Raw genomic sequence first — 20,813 nt, 5'->3', positions numbered from 1 at the left:
ACACTTGCACATTTACCAGTTAGGAAATGTATTACTTAAACCAACAATACTTACCCATCACTTTTCTTTCTCTGCTCAACAGCAACGGTGAAGATGGCATGCGATCGGGATGACTGGGAGTTCATAGCTGTTGCAGCAACTGTTCTTGTAGAATTCCCTTGCTCCAGGCATCCCACCATATCCACGGCAGTGTTTACAGTCCTTTCTATTAGTCCCACAATCTGAGAGTATTAAATTTAAAAAAGTTGTACAAGAAAGGAATTTTAAAGAGTGTTCCAAAAAAAATAAAAAATCAAGGGAAGTTGAAAACAAGAAACATTAATGTGCCCAAACAAACGCGACTAAAAAACAGATCTGCAGATTACTCTCCAGAATATAATTGTCCTTTAGAACATTTATATATAAAATTAAGTGCCTCTGCAGAATGTAGGCTCTTGTCCATTTTAACCAGATGTCACCAGTTACAAATGCGGTATCAGACTAACAGATTAGCTATGTAGAACGTCAAATCACATCTTCAATATACAGAAGACACATTCTGGCAATTGTAAGGAAGGAAATGTCATGCATACCTTTATTCCATCTTTGGGATCTTCTCTAATGTGGATCTGTGATTTGTCCCGAGATGTATCCAATAAGTCCAAAATCTCCTCATTATAGATCTTTACGACAATGATAAATGTAATTACGACAATGATAAATGTAATTTCAACATCAAGCCCTGAAAATATATCAATTTGACACCCCCCCGAAAAAAACAAAACAAAGGTATCTTCAATACTAAATTACACAAGTTTCCACAGACAACGTAACCAGTAGAAAGGCAGTTTTCAGAGTGATAATTTCCTACAAGCAACTTATTATCTTTGCCCATTTTTCATTCAAATTGTTTGGGAAGGAAGGCTACATCACAGCCCCACAAAACTTGGTTTAATGCTACAGAAGTACAGATGCATAGTGTCTGTTGCCACATTACTCATGATCGATTGGAAAAATACACCACCCGTTGCAATTTATTCAAGTTAGGAAGCTTCTATAATGCAAGGTACAGGATGGCATCTAAAATATGGCTAAGAGTAGGAATTAACAGGCCCTTTTCAGAATGGCAGGCAGTGACTAGTGGGGTGCTGCAAGACTCAGTGCTGGGACCCTAGCTATTTATAATATATATTAAATGTTCTATAGACTGGATCAGTTCCTGTGGACTGGAGGATAGCTAATGTAACCCCACTTTTTAAGAAAGGAGAGAAAACGAGAAATTATAGACCAGTTAGCCTGACATCGGTAGTGGGGAAGATGCTCGAGTCGATTATTAAAGATGTACTAGCAGCACATCTGAAAGCTGCGACAGGATCGGTTAAAGTCAGCATGGATTTATGATAGGGAAATAATACTCGACTAATCTTCTGGAATGTTTTTGAGAATGTAACATGTAGAATGGATAAGGGAGAGCCATTGGATGTAGTGTATCTGGACTTTCAAAAAGCCTTTGGCAAGGTGCCACACAAGTGCATGCAAAATCAGAGCACATGGTATTGGGGGTTGGGTATTGACATGAATAGAGAACTGGCTGGCAGACAGGAAGCAAAGAGGATTTTCAAAATGTCAGGTAGTGACGTGGGGTGCCACAAGGCTCAGTGCTGGGACCCCAGTTATTTACAATATATAACAACGACTTAGACGAGAGAATTAAATGTAACATCTCCAATTTTGCGGATGACACAAAACTGGGTGGCAGTGCGAGCTTTGAGGAGGATGCTGAGGCTGCAGGGTGAGTGGGTAGATGCATGGCAGATGCAGTACAAGGTGGATAAATGAGGTTATCCCTTTGGTGGCAAGAACAAGACGGCAGATTATCACCTGAATAGTGTCAGATTAGGAAAAGGGGAGGTGCAACGAGACCCGGTGTCCTTGTACATCAGGTCACTGAAAGTAAACATGCAGGTGCAGCAGGCAGTGAAGAAAGCTCTTATTATGAAGGCACGTTGGCCTTCATAAGAGGATTTGAGTATAGGAGCAGAAGTCCTTCCACAGTTGTACACGGCCCTGGTGAGACCACACCTGGAGTATTGTGTGCAGTTTTGGTCTCCTAATTTGAGGAAGGACATTCTTGCTATTGAGGGAATGCAGTGTAGGTTCAACAGGTTAATTCCTGGGATGGCAGGAATGTCATATGATGAAAAAATGGAACGACTGGGTATATACCGTATTCACTGGAATTTAGAAGGATGAGAGTTGATCTCATAGAAACATATAAAATCCTTAAGGGATTGCACAAGCTAGATGCAGGAAAAATGGACCCATCTTAGGGGAGTCCAGAACCAGGGGTCACAATTTAAGAATAAGGGATAGGCCATTTAAGCCTGAGATGAGGAAAAGCATTTTCACGCAGAGAGTTGAGAATCTGTGGAATTCTCTGCCACAGAAGGCAGTGGAGGCCAGTTCACTGGATGTTTTCAAGAGAGAGTTAGATATAATTCTTGGGGCTAACGGAATCAAGAGATATGGGGTAAAATGTGGGAATGGGGTTCTGATTTTGGATGATCAGCCATGATCATATTGAATGGTGGTGCTGGCTCAAAGGGTTGAATGGCCTACTCCTGCATCTATTTTCCATGTTTCTATGACCAATGTACTGACGCACAGTGGCCTACTATCTTACACTCTTATACGATTGTGCCTAATGCATAGGAGGATTGTGACCGAATGTAAAAAAAATTCACTTGTGTACACATGACAAGAAAGTACCATTGAAAATGTAAGCAGTGAGAATTTAGGAGGTAGTCGAGGGACGAAGAGGCAACAAAACTTTGAATTATGCGCTACAAGGAAAATGTTCAGAAATTGTCATAATGAATCCACAATCTCAGCCTTCCCTCACCTCTAGATAGGAGACCTTTAATGTAAAGTCATTTTCGGAATTATCTTCGATCTTCTTAAAGAGTCTGTTTATTACTCTCGGAATGACACCAACGCTGGGATCTCCCTCCTGTACAGACGTGTATGTGCCACCCATTGAATATGTCTTTCCAGAGCCAGTCTGTCCATAGGCAAGCACTGTGGCATTGTATCCTAGAAAAGTACAAGAGATTTTAAAAAAAGTCAATATTATCATAACGGACGCAATAAGTAATCAATGTTTAAAATGCTTAAAGACTTTCTTGACAGTCTGATTGTAAGTGGATATTCTTCTAAACTTTAAGGAAACAAAATTGGAATTGCCAGAAATGTAGCATTCATGTGGATCCAAGAACACCCACCAATTCAAAACTTTAATGAACGCCCAACCCCCATGTAAGAGTACATATGCTTGTTGACATATTTAGCAGAACAAAGGAGCTAATCCTTTGCGACTTCAGCAAGCAGGATGGAGTACACACCCCAGTCTGCATCAATGGTGCTGAAATGCAGATGGTTGGGAGCTTCAAATTCCTAGGTGCAAAAAAGGATAACTTGATCCGGCCCAACCAAATTAGTAATACAGTCTAGAAAGCACACCAACACTTCTATGTAGATGATTATGGAAACTTGGCAGGTCCCCAATGTATCTTACCAATTTCTATGAAGTACCATAGAAAGCATAGTATCAGGATGCATTACAGCCAGGTGTGGCAACTGCTCTGCCCAAGAGCTCAAGAAATTGCAGAGATTTATAGGATGCAGCCCAATTCATCACATAAACTAACGTCGTTCCACCTCCAAATCAACACTGCATTTCATGATGACTCAGGAAAGCAGTCAGTCATTCTCTCTTCCCCCTCGCTCTAGTTTGACAGAGTTTTCAAAAACTTTACAGCAAGTACCACCAGATTCAAGAACAGCATCTCCCCCACTTTTAGCATCTTTTGAACAGACCTTTCATACACCAAGGACATATTCCCAATCTACCTCAAAGATCCAGCACTTTTTCCCTACATTTTCTTTGTAGCTCTAACAATATATTCTGCATTGAAGTATTTTTTTGCATTACCAGTTGTACGCATGCAAGGTCTGCCTGGTGTGGTATGCAACGTACAGTTTTCCCAGTGTTTCTCAGTAAGCCTGCCATAAATCGATATAAATACTGCTAACTACATTTTCAGTTTATTAGAACAGGATGTCTTATAAAAAAAGTTATCAAATATGTGACAGGTGGAAGAGTCAAAAGATTTGATAAAAAGCTGCCACCAATGGTAATTAACAAGCAACATAAACAAAACTTCAAGCTTTTCATAAATACATATAGTAGGATGTCAGTACCTTTGAATATTCCCTCAATAAGGGGGCCAACAGTGACATTAAACACTTCTTCTTGTTCAGCATATGGCTCAAAGACATGATCATAGGAAAAACACTTGTTTAAGCCCAAAATTACCTGTAATAAGGAAGAAAGCAAAAGCACACAACATGATGAAAATAACAAAAGGTTCGTTCTTGCCCGTATATTCAATCTTCTATCGAAACACAGAATCCACACAAACTGTTAAAACTACTAAATTATTACCTGTGGCGCTCCCGGCATAAATGTTAAGCACATCTGACATCCTTCCTCGATTTCTTTGCGCACGAGTGGTCGACAGCGCAAGGCCACTCGTACGGGAATTACTTTATCCTCTTCTCTTACCATTCTGCAACAGATAAGAGCGGGTCGAATTGCCATGTGTACATTTTATCTGAAACATACTCAGATGCAAACATTGAAGTAGTTAATGGAACTAATTAGACAAGTGCCAGAGGTTTGGGGAGATAAATGTGATCAAATTTACCAATAAACAAATCAAAGTCTGACAAGAGAAAGTGCAAAAACGTAAAATGCAGTTCAGAGGTCAAGCAACAAGATGGCAATAATTGAGAATATTTTCAAGAACAAATGTACGTACTAATTTGCATAGTCATTAAATGTGGAAAGATTTACATTTGGGAAGAGGAATGAAAAATAAGATCTTCTGCTCGACACATTTTACTACCACTATCCTACTTTATAGTGTATTAAATTCAAATTACAACACACATTAAGAGTGAATCAGCCCCATGTAGTTTTGCCCACTCTTGATAAATTTTAGATAGATTAGAGCCATTGAAGGAAAGTACTGTTGATGTATTTGGATTTCCAAGACAATTTAAGATCGTCAATAAATACATATCCAATTGAGAGTACAGGTTAAAATGCACAACATTTTACATTTGGAGGCGTCATCTCATATTTGATATTTGTTGAATAAAATATGAAAGTAACAAATCAAAAAGACATTGCATAAAGTACGCAATAATGTCATCTAAAGTTACTGCAGTGATGTGTTCAAAGATACTCTCCATACAGCAAAATTCAGAGAGCCATGACAACAAATGATTAACCACATTGTTGATCCTCTAATACAGATTTTTAACATTCTATGTACCCTTTAGAGAATATGCACTTGGATGATGCATTGAACATCTGTCCGAGGCCACCAGAAGGTTATACTCAGGTTGCTAATTCCTCTTTGCATTTTTTGACAATCGAGTGCTCTCTCAAGCCAAGGTCTTTCACTGCTCAGATAAGTTAGGGTTACTCTGCTTTATAGGAATAGACAGCTTGCATCATTAAGTACATTAAGCTCTCGGCTCAGGTCTCTGTTCTCCACTCGGCACGGCCCGCCGCCGAGCACATCATCGGCCGTGGTTGTGCACATGTGCAGCCCAGCACATGCGCACTGCCATGGCAACTGGTCGGCGTCGGCCACTTTCTCCCTCCCTTTGCATTGTGGGAGCTCTGGCCATCATTGCTGCCCGGTCGCTGCCTCACCGCGACCGCTGAAAAACAACGCAGAATCACTCCCTGGAGTAACTCTTGCTTCTTGGTTTCCTGGTCCTCCAAAAATATTCGAAATGGAATTTATACTGGTGGACCCACCACCACCAAACGCCATACTCTGAAAAATAACAGCCTATTGCATTTTATCTGTTTATTTATTGTGTATATATATATGGTCTATGGTATATAGACACACTGAACTTTTATCTCCTGTTCTGTATTATGTTTACATATTCTGTTGTGCTGCAGCAAGCAAGAATTTCATTGCCCTATCTGGGACACATGACAATAAAACACTCTTGACTCTTGACTTGGACTTAAGCAAAAAAGGGTTATTGGGGAAAAAAAAGCTACCTTAAATTTAGTTGCGTCTGGTTGGTACCTATGGTAGAGTGAAGACTATTCCATGCTTTAATTGTGCGGGGGAACTCCATGGAGCAGCCAGCATCTCTGGTTAGAAAAAATTGGACGACGTTTCGGGTAGAAACCCTTCTTTACATTTCCTCTGGTTTTAGAGTTTTTAGTTTAATTTAAAGATACAGCATGGAACAGGCCCTTCGGCCCACCGGGTCCACGCCAACCACCGATCACCCGTACTCTAGTTCTATCCCACACATCAGCGACGCAAGTCAAGAGTGTTTTATTCTCTCACGTCCCAGTTAGAACAATTAAATCCTTACTTGCAGCAGAACAGAATATGTAAACATAGTACTCTGTAAACAATGTTATAAACGAGAAAACAAAACTCCATACAGACAGCACCCACGTTCAGGATCAATTCCGGGTCTTTGGCAATTTTAGGCAGCAAATTTATGGCCAATGTTATATGGTTATATGTTATATGGTTAATGTACTGCGGGAAAAAGAAAGGAAGAGGCGGAGACAGTAGATTTTGGGAGAGCTGGGAATGGGAGGGGAAGGAGGGAGAAAGCAAGGGCTACCTGAAATTGGAGAAGCCAATGTTCATACCGCTGGGGTGTAAACTACCCAAGCAAAATATGAGGCGCTGTTCCTCCAATTTGTGGTGGGCCTCACTCTGGCCATGGAGGAGGCCCAGGACACAACGGTCAGATTCGGAATGGAAGGGGGGAGTTGAAGTGCTGAGTCACCGCTAGATCAGGTTGGTTATTGCGAACTGAGTGGAGGAATTGTGCGAAGCGATCGCCAAGCCTGCGCTTGGTCTCACCGAGGTTGATCATACGCTGAATAACCATATTTTTATTTGGAAGTGGAAAGAGATAATATGAATTGCATTAATTGCAACGTGTAAAAAGAGATGAGATACTGTATTGTAATTTTGCTGCATGTCTTTGTGGTATATATCATGTCGTGAATTGTGAATGTTTAGTTCGTTACTTTATTTGAAGCAAAAATAACATGTGAATGCTTCATTGACCATAATTCCGACTGGTAACTACGCACGCCTCATGCAAACCATCTTAAATGACCACCTAAACTGTGATTTGGCAACCTAAAAAGCTGCCGAGGCTGGCAACAGGAAAAAAAAGTTAATAGAGAGCCCTGTCTCACTAGGGCTCTGTACAACTGCAGAAGGACCTCTTTGCTCCTATATTCGATTCCTCTTGTTATAAAGGTAAACATGCCATTTGCTTTCTTCACCTGCTGTACCTGCATGCTTACTTTCATAGACTGATGAACAAGGACCCCCAGATCCCGTTGTACTTCCCCTTTTCCCAACTTGACGCCATTTAGATAGTAATCTGCCTTCCTGTTTTTGCTACCAAAGTGGATAACCTCATATTTATCCGCATTAAACTTCATCTGCTATGCATCTGCCCACTCCCCCAACCTGTCCAAGTCACCCTGCGTTCTCATAGCATCCACCTCACAGTTCACACTGCCACCCAGCTTTGTCATCTGCAAATTTGCTAATGTTACTTTGAATCCCTTCAACCAAATCATTGATGTATATTGTAAATAGCTGCGGTACCAGCACCGAGCCTTGCGGTACCCCACTAGCCACTGCCTGCCATTCTGAAAGGGACCCATTAATCCCTACTCTTTGTTTCCTGTCTGCCAACCACTTATCTATCCATGTCAGCACTCTACCCCCAATACATGTGCCCTAATTTTGCCCACTAATCTCCTATGTGGGACCTTATCAAATGCTTTTTGAAAGTCCAGGTACACTACATCCACTGGCTCTCCCTTGTCCATTTTCCTAGTTACATCGTCAAAAAATTCCAGAAGATTAGTCAAGCGTGATTTCCCCTTCATAAATCCATGCTGACTCGGACCGATCCTGTTACTGCTATCCAAATGTTCGGCTATCTCGTTTAGCTCGTCTTTTATAATTGACACCAGCATCTTCCCCACCACCGATGTCAGGCTAACTGGTCTATAATTCCCTGTTTTCTCTCTCCCACCTTTCTTAAAAAGTGGGATAACATTAGCTACACTCCAATCCACAGGAACTGATCCTGAGTCTATAGAACATTGGAAAATTATCACCAATGCATCCACGATTTCTAGAGCCACTTCCTTAAATACCCTGGGATGCAGACCATCAGGCCCTGGGAATTTATTAGCCTTCAAGTCCCATCCGTCGATCCAACACCATTTCCTGCCTAATGTGGATTTCCTTCAGTTCCTCAGTCACCCCAGATCCTCTGGCCACTACTATATCAGGAAGATTGTTTGTGTCCTCCTTAGTGAAGACAGATCCAACGTACCTGTTCAACTCATCTGCAATTTCCTTGTGCCCCATAATAAATTCACCTTTTTCGGTCTTCAAGGGTCCAACTTTGGTCTTAACTAATTTTTTCTTCTTCACATACCTAAAGAAGCTTTTGCTATCCTGCTTTATATTCTTGGCTAGCTTACCTTCGTACCTCATCTCTTCTTCCCAGATTGTCTTTTTAGTTATCTTCTGTTTTTCTTTAAACATTACCCAATCCTCTTGCTTCAGGCTCATCTTTGCTACGTTGTACTTCTTGGCTTTAATATTTATATTGTCCTTGACGTCCATTGTCAGCCATGGTCGTCCCTTTCTCCCCTTGGAATCTTTCTTCCTCCTAGGAATGAACTGATCCTGCACCTTCAGTATTATTCCTAGAAATACCTGCCATTTTTGTTCCAGTCATCCCTGCTAGTGTATCTTTCCAGTCAACTTTGGCCAGCTCCTCCCTCATGGCCCCATAGTCCCCTTTATTCAACGGCAACACTGACACCTCCGATTTACCCTTCTCCCTCACCAATTGTAGATTAAACCTGACCATGTTATGGTCACTACCTCCACCGCCTCCTATTCAACTGTTTATCTTATACAAATTTAGCAGCTATAAACACCTATTTCCATATGTACACCAAATTCTTTACATTTATACACTAATCAAATATTTACAAAGCCATACAAAAAAAGAAAGAAAAAATATTAAAAAGAAACCATCATGTACTATACAGTATCTCTTGGTCATATATACCCCATAATCAACCTTCCCAATACAATCAGTATAACAAATATCCCACTCAAAATCACCTATAATCCCAATATCCATTTTTAAAAAGTGTTTTTGTACATCTTTTTAAACTAAATTATGTTTGTGCCAAGTTTCATCTCCTGTTCCAAACCATTCCACAAATTCACCCCAGATTGCTATGCACATACTTTTAAGAGTTGTTAAAAATTAAGTTGCCCTCAAAGTATACCCACCCCGTCTTTCCATAAACAGTTTTTGTATATTTCCCGGCAGTAAATTATTTCTTGCTTTGTACATGATTTGTGCCGTCTTAAATTTAACCAGATCGGTGAATTTCAGTGTATGTGACTTTAATAATAAATTAGTATGTTCAAGATATCCAACGTTATTGCTCTTTTTTGTAATGTGCATATCGGCTGTAGGTTGGTTTTGTAGGTGTTACCCCATACCTCCACATAGTAACTCAGATGTAGCAATATGAGTGTATTATACAGAGTATGTAACAATTTGTGGTCCAGAATGTGTCTGGATTTTCCCAATATTGCTATGGACTTTGCCAGTTTTGCTTTGACGTGGTTTATATGTGGTTTCCAGCAGGTTTTGTGGTCTAAGATCACACCAAGAAATTTATTTTCATATACCCTTTCTATACCTATATTATCTATTATCAATTGTACTTGAGGGTTTATTTTATGTTTTCCAAATAGCATAATTTTGTTTTGCTTAAATTTAGAGACAATTTGTTGACATCAAACCACTGTTTTAATTTATTCATTCCAGATGTGATGACCTCCAAAAGCTGCTTCAAATTGTCATCGGAACAAAAAATATTCGTATCATCGGCAATTATAATCAATTTCAGTATATTTGATACTCTGCATATGTCGTTAATGTATATTATGAAAAGCTTTGGACCTAACAAACCCTTGAGGAACTCCACAAGTTATGTTCATGTAAGTTGATTTATGTTCACCTATTTCTACAAATTGTTGCCCGTTTCTTAAATAGCTTCTCACCCAATCCAATCCAACCCCTTGGATGCCATACCTATCCAGTTTCACGAGAAAAATTTCGTGATTTGCAGTATCAAATGCTTTTTTAAAGTCTATGAATATTCCCACTGCAAGTTTTTTATTATCTATGTAATTTCTGATTTCCTCGATTAGTTCCATTAGTGTCAGAGATGTTGATCTGTCTGTCCAGAATCCATATTGACTGTCAACCAAAAGCTTATGTGTTTCAATGAAATTGTCAAGTCTTTTGTAAAATGTTTTTCAAGGATCTTGGAGAATTGGGAGAGTAAAGAAACAGGCCTGTAATTTGTGAAATGGTGTCCATCCCCAGTTTTATATAATGGTATTACTTTTGCTATTTTCATTTTGTTTGGAAATTTACCGGATTGAAAAGACAAGAGATGAGTTAATGGTTCTGCAATTTCTTCAATAACATTTTTTTATTATAATCATATCAATATCATTCCAATCAGTAGAGGATTTGCTTTTACATTTTCTTAGTGTCTATGATTTATTTTCCTTCGACTGCTCTAAGAGCTTGTAGAGCTAGCATTTCTATCCCAAAGATCAATATCCGCCGTTTGTTTTGCTTCTGGGTCATTAATTATTTCTGCCAAATCTGGTCCTACATTTACAAAGAATTTGTTAAAACCATTAACCACATCATCCATATTATTTATTGTCTTGTCTTTCTCAATAAAATACTCAGGGTAGCTTGTCTTTTTTGATCCATTTCTAATAATACTATTTAGCACGTTACATAAACATTTCATATTGTTTTTATTATTCTCTAATATTTTATTATAGTATTCTTTCTTACATATCCTCATAATATTGGTTAATTTATTCTTATATTTTTTATATTTATTTTCTGCTTCTGAAGTTCAATATTTTATGAATTGTCTATATAGTGTGTTTTTCTTTTTGCAGGCATTTTTTAAACCTTTAGTGATCCATGGACTATTTGTTTTTGTCTATCACTATATTGTTTCACAGGACAGTTTTTGTCATAAAGTGATTTAAAAATATTTAAAAATCCATTGTATGCTTTGTCGATATCTTCACCCTCATATACTACCCTCCAATTCTGTTTCAGTAATTCATTCTTAAATGCATTTATGTTTTCTTCAGTTCTCACCCTTTTGTATTTGAAATAACTGGTGCTTTTAGGTTTCTTATAACTACAGTGATAAACAATAAACACAGGTAAATGGTCACTGATGTCACTGTATAATAGTCCGCTTACTATATTGTTTTCCATAATGTTTGTGAATATGTTGTCTATTAATGTGGCACAATGAGAAGTAATTCTACTAGGTCTGGTTATTTTAGGATAAACCCATACTGTACATAGCATTGATGAATTCTTCTGACATTTTGTGCTTTTTTTTTTTATTCAACAGGTCAATATTGTAATCCCCACAGGTGAACATAATCTTTTGTAATGATTTTGTAAACATGTTTTCCATCCAATCTTTAAATACTTCAATACTGGATCCGGGAGCACTGTATATACAGCTCACAATAACATTTTTGGTCTTTTACATACAAATTTCTACTGTAATACATTCCAACAAATCATCAACAGCTGTTGCCATGTTCTCCACCACCTTATATTTCAGCATTTTATCCACATGCAAGTTAAAGCGTGAGATCAGCTATCTTATTGAATGGCAGTGCAGACTTGAGACTCCAAGCCCTACCTTTGACTGTTATGTAAAAGAAAGTACTGCTACCAATAAGAATGGAAGAGCCCAGGATCTGGCATCATAAGATATAATTAAAACCTCCTTCTTTCATCTCCGCAACATCGCCAAACTCAGACCCTCTCTCACACCTCCCGCTGCTGAAAGACTCATCCATGCCTTCATCTCCTCCCGACTGGACTATTGCAACTCACTTCTCCTTGGCATCAGCTCCACCTACATCAACCGACTCCAACTGGTCCAGAACGCAGCCGCCCGACTCATCACCCACACCAAATCCTGGCATCACATCACTCCAGTCCTCAAACAACTTCACTGGCTTCCCATCTCCCACCGGATCACCTACAAAATCCTTATCCTCACCTACAAAGCCCTCCACCATATCTCACTGACCTCCTCGCCCCCTACCAACCCTCACGGTCCCTCAGATCCACATCAGCCGGTCTCCTCTCCATCCACAAGTCCAACCTCCGCAGTTTTGGGGACAGAGCCTTCTCCAGGGCAGCTCCCAGGCTCTGGAACTCCCTCCCCCAACTGATCCGCAATTCCGTGTCCCTCACCATCTTCCAGTCCCGCCTCAAGACGCATCTCTTCACCTCTGCCTATCCTTAGCCCCACGTCCCCCTCCCTTTTCATCTGTGCATTAATTGCCTCATATTGTGTTTTAAATTGAACTCTGTCTTTACTTTGTGTACTAGTCATGTCTCTACTATTTATTTCATTCCCCTTACATGTTTTTCCTCTACCTGCTAAATTTTTGTAAGGTGTCCTTGAGACTCTTGAAAGGCGCCCATAAATAAAATGTATTATTATTATTATAAGATCATCACCATAATCTTATCCCAATGCTTGGTATATGAATGAGAAGTGTACATACATGCCTTCTTTTTTCTGACCACAAACATTAGTCAGCAAGATGCAAGGTGGTGACCCTCATATACAAGCACATTGCCAAAATAAACTTCCATAAAGATTGACTGATTTAGTTGTACAGTCTGGCTTGCATGCCAACTGAGTAATCTGAAGAAGGGTATCAACTCGAAACATCACCCATTCCTTCTCTCCAGAGATCCTGTAGTTTTTTGTGTCTATCTTCCGGGAATATCCAATGTTGGTGTTGCAGCAATGTTTACCTCCACTTACAGTAAGTGGTTTTAAATTATTGGTAGAGTTCAGTGGAAAATGTTTACATTACACTATTTTACTTTGTGGAATTGTAAATCTTGTTGCAACTAACAACGTTTTTAAAACCCAATCTGATCAAAGTAAAATACATCTTAAAGTACAGAAACAGAAGAAACAAGTCAGCATACAGGGATTAATACACCATTAATGAAATACTGCATGTTCGTATGGGTTTATCAAGATTTCAAGGCCAGTTTATAGTCACATGTACTAATTTGGGTACATTGAAATAAAATATGGACAAACTAAAACATATTCAGTTCAATCAGTCTAACAATAAAGGTTGCAAGTAGAAACAAGAACATCTGAGGTTGGTTTACAAAGAAAGGACAGAAAGTGCTGGAGTAACACAGGAAGGCAGCATCTCTGGAGATAATGGATAGGTTGCATGGTACTTCTCAAAGAGGTTCAGTAATCCTTCCCATTAACATAACCAAAGCCAATAAATATTTCAAACAAAGCCAAATCAGTGAAAGATTTCAAATATATTTCCAGGGAGAGTTAAGTTAGCAGTAGGAAACCAAACAAATTATTCCAATTAATTGTAGGATACTGCCTTTGGTTGGGCGACTATTTAAAGGAATGCACCAGAGATAACGGATGAAAAGAAACTTTGCAAAATGTGGCGATTTAAAAAAAAAAAGCTGAAATCAAATGCAAGTCAAGGATTTTACTCGTGTTGATCAACACAAGTACAATTTTAGAATCCATACTAAACCAGAAAATGATGCCCTGGTCATTGTACCCGCTCTCACTAAAGGGAAGAGCGTACATTTCGGGGGCAAGATCGTTCAGCGGCCTAACAAATCTATGTGTAGCTCAGCATTCAGAGGCCTTATCCTCTGCAAGGACACTAAGAGCCGACTCACTCTTCTTGCCCAGCCAACTCTTGCCTTCGGTCAAGCAATTGCAAATTCCTACCTTCAAGTTGGTGTCCCTCCCGCTTTGGGTTGTTATTCTACACAAAGATCTTGTAAGATCTTTGAACGACACTATCAACAATTCTATAGCGACTCTAACTCCAACCGCCCGCTGTTGCCGACACACATTTAAATCTTCCGCCAAGCCGCGCTCAGCCAATCATCGACCGTCTGCATCGGGCGTGGTGACGCAGCACGCTCGTTGCGTCGGTTCATTACGTTGGGGGCGGGGGGGGGCGGAGGATGCCATGGAAACCAAAGATCCTATAGCAGAGCAAGATAGACCACTCCTCCGAAATTCAATGGACTGACGTGTAGTACGTGACGGAACGTCACGGCCGCCATTTCTTTATGCGACACGCGACTTCCGGTATGCCACCCGCTGTGATCCAAAGCAAAGATCCTCGAGTATCTTGTAGCGGGAACAGCCCCCTCCTTTGCGTAGTTTCCCTTGCATTGTATTGTGCAGTTTCCCTTGTATTGCTTTAACACACACTGCACAAAATTAAATTTAACCTATCTATATTTTATATATTTATATGAATGTGTGTCTGTGTGTGAGAGGCAAGTTAGAGATAATAAAGTTTATTCTCATGGATCAGAAGCAACTTTGATTTAAATAATCACTATTAATTCATTTGTCTTGTAAGATGATATACATAAACCATAAAGGCAATTATATATATAATTATATAGTAATAATAAATATATGCATATATATATATTTATACACATACATATATATACACATACATATATACACACATACATATATACACACATACATATATACACATACATACATACACATACATACATACACACGTATACACATACAAATGCACACATACATATGGATACATTTATATGCATACATACACACATATATAAACATATATATACATACATATATACACACATATACATATACATGCATACACATACATGCATATATACACATACATATATATTTATACATATGATCATTTTCCAACGATCAATAGATTTACGATCAGTTCCTGTGGATTGGAGGATAGCTAATGCTATCCCACTTTTCAAGAAAGGAGCGTGAGAGAAAACGGGGAATTACAGACCAGTTAGCCCGACTTTGGTGGTGTGAAAGATGCTGGAGTCAATTATTAAAGATGTAATAATGGGGCATTTGGATAGCAGTAAAAGGATTAGTCCAAGTCAACATGGATTTATGAAAGGGTAATCATGTTTGACTAATCTTCTGGATTTTTTTGCCGCAAGGCTTGGTGTTGGGGCCGCAACTGTTTACCATATATATTAATGATTTGGAAAAGGGAATTAGGAGCAAAACTAATGCATACATACCTACATATTTAAATTCATCTGATACGTTGGTCAAATAACATGGGCACCTTCTTGCTTTTTTTGAGACATGGATTTTTTAAATGTGAATGTCTCATAGCAACACATTTGTGGGTCAGCAGTATTTTGTACCAACCCCCACAATTTCAAATAATTCTAAATTGAACTTCTTAAACAAGGAAAACAATTTTTATTTACATCATTTTGTGTGGGTGTCAAGGTGGCTGTGTTGACTGTGTAATTATGAGACTGCCGGGCAGTATCACTGTGAATGGCGGTGGCTGTGTGTTTTAATGCAAGTGTGAAAAGGAGAGTAAATTTAAAGAGACAATGTGAGAACCATCCAAGAACCAATTTAAAGGCAAGGTTCCATCAATTACAGTATTTTAATTGAAAATCTTACTCTTAATATTCTTCCTAATTAGGCTTTTTGTGTTCCCTCTTGAACCTTGTGTCTCCCAGAGCCTCTGGGGAGGTTCTGGAGATACAATTATGGCAAATAACCATCTTTAAAACTGGCATTGCCTCTGCCTTTAATTCTACATTCTCCGAGGATGCTGGATGCCGCTACAATCTCTTGCAACAAGTACAGAAAGGCAGTCAACTGCAAAAAGATCAAAGAGAGGAAAGGGTATGGAAGGGAAAGGCTTTTCAGAATCAGAATCAGATTTTATTTGCCAAGTATGTTTTGCAACATACGAGGAATTTCATTGGCCAGGTCAGTCATACAATTAAAAGCAACAGCACTAAAAAACACATTTTAACACGGACATTCACCACAGTGACTCCTACACATTCCTCACTGTGATGGAAGGCGAAATAAAGTTCAAGTCCCTTCCTTTTGTTCTTCCTCGGTCGGGGGCCTCAAGCCCCCCGTTCAAACTCCGTTAAATGGTGAACTCCTCTTGGTCTCCAGGCCTATAGTGCTGCACAAATCACTGCACCACATGCATCTATATATTCCCTTTTCACATGGTTCATGCAGCTGGATATTAACTTGCCGACATGGAAAGAGATGCAGTGAGCATTCAATAGTTCAGACTTGTGTTAGAGTAGTGCGTTCGGCCGAACGCACTATGGGAACTTCACTTGCCCCCCTGCAGGAACTATACATCAGGAGGTTCAACTCCAGAGCCAACAATATCATGAGAGACCCCTTCCACCCCTGCAACGGACTGTTCCAGCTGCTACGGTAAGGCAAACGCCTCCGTTGCCATACGGTGAGAACGGAGAGGTTGAGAAGGAGTTTCTTCCCAGAGGCCATTCGGACTGTAAACGCCTATCTCACCAGGGACTAACTCTACTGAACGTTTTTCCTTCCATTATTTATTATGTAAAAGAATATGTGTGTTATGATTGTATTTATAGTTGTTTGGTTGTTTGTCTTTTGCACAAAGGTCCGCTAGCATTGCCACTTTCATTTCACTGCACATCTCGTATGTGTATGTGACAAATAAACTTGACTTGACTTGACTTCTGGGTGAATGGGCTGCTTGATGGGCTGAGGGTAATCAAGATTGGCTGATTGTCGTTCTTTTGGAAGAACTGATGGAAGTTCTTATGGAAAAGCTGATGAATTGACTACGGGATGAGCTGGTGGGCTCGAGGGTTGCTGGATGAGTGTTCCAGAAACATAGAAAATAGGTGCAGGAGGAGGCCATTTGGCCCTTCGAGCCAGCACCGCCATTCATTGTGATCATGGCTGATCAGCCCCAATCGATAACCCGTGCCTGCCTTCTCCCCATATCCCTTGATTCCACTAGCCCCTAGAGATCTATCTAACTCTCTCTTAAATCCACCCAGTGATTTGGCCTCCACTGCCCTCTGTGGCAGGGAATTCCACAAATTCACAACTCTCTGGGTGAAAAAGTTTTTTCTCACCTCAGTCTTAAATGGCCTCCCCTCTGTTCTAAGACTGTGGCCCCTGGTTCTGGACTCGCCCAACATTGGGAACATTTTCCTGTATCTAGCTTGTTCAGTCCTTTTATTCATTTATATGTTTCTATAAGATCCCCTTGCATCTAACAAGAGTGTTTTATTGTCATGTAGAACAATTTCCTACATCTAGCTTGTCCCAGATAGAACAATTAAATTCTTACTTTCAGCAGCACAACAGAATCTGTAAACATAGTACACTGTAAACAATATGATAAGATCCCCCTCATCCTTCTAAACTCCAATGAATACAAGCCTAGTCTTTTCAACCTTTCCTCATATGACAGTTCTGTTAGGTTATTTGATGGTTAGGACAGGTTTAGAGGGGGTATGGGCCAAATGCAGGCATGTGGGACTAGTGTAGATGGGACATGTTGGCCAGCGTGGGCAATTTGAGCTGAAGGGCCTGCTTCTACGCTGTGAGACTCTATGACTAGGTGATCTGTTGAGGCTGGTGGTATGCCATGAGGAACAATGGGCATGGACCTTTGTAAACCACCACCTGGTTGAGTCTCCTTGAGTCACCATCGGCATTGATAACATCAGTCAAGGGTTGATGATCTGCAAAAAACAAGTTGGTCTCATTCTTGTTCTCTCGTGCGATACAGGCAGCAGCTCTGAACTGCCTGTGTTTGCCCTCTTGGCTGTCTTGTCAAATTACGCTGGAGATTAGAGTCACCCCTGAAACAAACAGTGCCTTGTGATCCACAGGGGAAAAAATAAAATCTAAATGCAGAACTGAGAGCAGATTTTACAATGCATTTAAACCTCTCCCATTTTTATGAGATGCATTCCTGGAATATGTAGGAAGTTTATTGTAACCTAGTGCCCTAGTGGATTATGGGCGTCATGGTGGTGCAGCGGTAAAGTTGCTGCCTTACAGTGGGTGCTGTCTGTACAGAGTTCGTACATTCTCCCCGTGACTGAATGGGTGTTCTCCGAGATCTTCGGTTTCCTCCCACACTCCAAAGACATACAGGTTTGTAGGCTTGGTATAAGTGTAAATTGTCCCAAGTGTGTGTAGGATGGTGTTAGTATGCGGGGATCGCTGGTCAAAGCGGACGCGGTGGGCCAAAGGGCCTGTTTCCGCGCTGTATCTCTGTAAGAAATAGAAGCAAGGATAAGCCATCTAAGTTCACACCACCATCAGTAAGATTATTGTTGATCCTGCAACTCAACACCTTATTCCCACATTCTCTCCATTATCCTTCATCCTTTTCGTATTTAAAAAAAAATATCTCTCCTTTCAAGGACTCGACTTCCACCATCTCACGCGATAATGAATTCCAAGATTCCCAGCCCTTGAGTGAAGAAACTGCTCCTTGTCTCATTACTAAATATCATGACCCATATTCTGAGACTTTGGCCCTCGTTCTAGATCACCAGACCAGCCGCAATTTCCACCCACGAGTCCAATCTAAACAGAGATAGACACAAAATGCTGGAGTAACTCAGTGGGTCAGGCAGCATCTCTGGAGAAAAGGAATAGGTGACGTTGCAGATCGGAAGCCTTCTTCAGACAGCGTTCTGACACTTCTTCTTCTTCTTGCGTATGGCGTGCACAGCCTAAAGTTGTAGGACAAATTGTTCTATTTGATCTTATTTGACTGTGCACACCGGATTGATTGCATTTGTCGAAACAGGGCGGACCACGTGAAGGTTGCAATCTCCCACCCCGCGTTCTGACACCAAAGAGCAAAATGTCCAACGTAGATACAATAATAAATATATCGCCATTTGCATTAGTTTTGTGCAGTTAACAAATCACAATTTCACACAATGTACATAAGACGGCAGTTATTTGACAAATACTCTGCAGTTCGGTGCAGGAGATCTTGTCGACGAGTATTCTGGACCCACTGTTGACATCTGAAATTACAGGAGAGATCATTTAGGATTAACTAATAAGAAAAAAGATGATCATAACTACATGCCTGAACAATGCATGATATATCACTTAAATTCAATTGTTTTCAGTTGTGTGGAGAGACCTGTATGTTGAAGATGCTTTTGCCTCTAATAAGTCAATTTACCTTAAATGTAGAAGAGCTTATTAAAATCTTCTTACAAAGACCATTAAGTATTTTCTTTCTATCCTCTTTTGGACCCAAGGCATAGCAGAGCTGCCAACTCACACGAAGAGGTAAGGGAGGGAGAGAGGGAAGGGAGGGAGAGAGGGAAGGGAGGGAGATCGAGAGAAGAGAGGGAGAGAGAGAGAGATCGAGAGAAGAGAGAGATTGAGAAGAGAGGGGAGAGAGAGATCGAGAGAAGAGAGGGGAGCGAGAGATCGAGAGGGGAGAGAGAGATCGAAAGAGAGGGGAGAGAGAGATCGAGAGAAGAGAGGAAGAAGGGGGGAGAGGGAGATGGGGGAGAGGGAGAAGGGGGAGAGGGAGAAGGGGAAAAGGGGGGAGAGGGAGAAGGGGGAGAGGGAGAAGGGGGACAGGGAGAAGGGGGAGAGGGAGTGGAACGATAGCACATTATAACGCGCAGCCGTCCCATTCCGACCAAAGATTACAGAGCAGAGCTCCTCTCGTATCTTTGATTGCGGCCGCCGCCGAACCCCCCAGCCCACCATTGCACCCAAAGATGATAGAGCAGAGTTGTATAATCTTTGATTGCACCCTTCTTCACGGTGGGCTTGTGATCTTTGCTTGTGATGTCTCGACAATTCGAGGGACATAATGGGTAACAGCCGCCGCGTTCTCGGACTTGAATCTGAGCTCGAAAAATCACGTGGTCACTGGGCCTAATGTGTCCCGCGGGCCATATTTTGGAGACCAAGAACAAAACCAAAAACGTACAGAAGTGTTAAAATTGTCTTTATTATTATGGTAAGTAAAGATCTATTAAAAATAAGTCTAATAACTTTCTAATGTACCGACAAACCTAGTTTCCCAATGGCCGTTGATGGGAGAACAGAAAATAACATTTTCACGACAGAATATCGACTGAAAATAATAATAATATTTTCTCACCTTTCTTTTTTATTGGGGAACCTAAAGATTGACAGGTCTGGTCGTTTAGATTTACGATTAGAACAATTGATAGCGGAGCAGTGAGATGAAGATTTAGATGAGGACGCCATGACAGCCCAATAAAATGCCCAATAAAACGGCGTCGACAATCACACACGTCATACTACGCGTTTTTCGAGGAGTGGTCTATCTTGCTCCTCTATAATCTTTGATGGAAACGGCGCTGGTCAATGGCGGCGGATGGAGAAGATGTCGGACAATGGTGAGAGTCATAGAATCAGAGTCTTGGAGTGACAGTCACAGCGCCATGGGGTCTGCAGAAGGGTCTCAATCCAAAACGTCACCCAGATCTTTTCTCCAGAGATGCTGGCTGTCCCGCTGAGTCACTCCAGCATTTTGTGTCTATCTGGAGTCATAGAGCCATACACACAGCAGCGTGGAAACAGTAGCAATGTTTAGCAATGTTACAAAATTTTGAGATTTTAAAAATCAAGTCTGCAATTTATCCCATCAGATAAAGCATAAAAATAA

The 20,813-nt window shown here is 40.5% G+C and overlaps 1 protein-coding gene across 2 annotated transcripts in view; it reads right to left on the bottom strand.

Moving 5' to 3' along the window:
* kif4a (kinesin family member 4A) overlaps positions 1–14,206 on the bottom strand; it is a 41,454-nt gene extending 27,248 nt beyond the window's left edge. The window contains exons 1-6 of one of the 2 annotated variants that reach the window (XM_033030643.1): positions 14,039–14,206; positions 4,484–4,607; positions 4,240–4,354; positions 2,882–3,072; positions 573–662; positions 55–221 (exon numbers count right to left, since the gene is read on the bottom strand). In XM_033030643.1, the coding sequence (XP_032886534.1) occupies positions 55–221; positions 573–662; positions 2,882–3,072; positions 4,240–4,354; positions 4,484–4,606 (686 nt within the window). In that variant the 5' untranslated portion in view covers position 4,607; positions 14,039–14,206. Of the gene's footprint in view, positions 1–54; positions 222–572; positions 663–2,881; positions 3,073–4,239; positions 4,355–4,483; positions 4,608–13,986 lie in introns of both variants that reach the window. The other variant, XM_033030644.1, reaches the window with a different exon arrangement.
* Between the last annotated feature and the right edge of the window lie 6,607 nt (positions 14,207–20,813).

This window comes from Amblyraja radiata, chromosome 12 (genome assembly GCF_010909765.2).
Source record: "Amblyraja radiata isolate CabotCenter1 chromosome 12, sAmbRad1.1.pri, whole genome shotgun sequence".
Taxonomy (NCBI): Eukaryota; Metazoa; Chordata; class Chondrichthyes; order Rajiformes; family Rajidae; genus Amblyraja; species Amblyraja radiata.
Note: the sequence above shows the minus strand (reverse complement) of the source record. Positions and strands in the feature narration are given on the sequence as shown.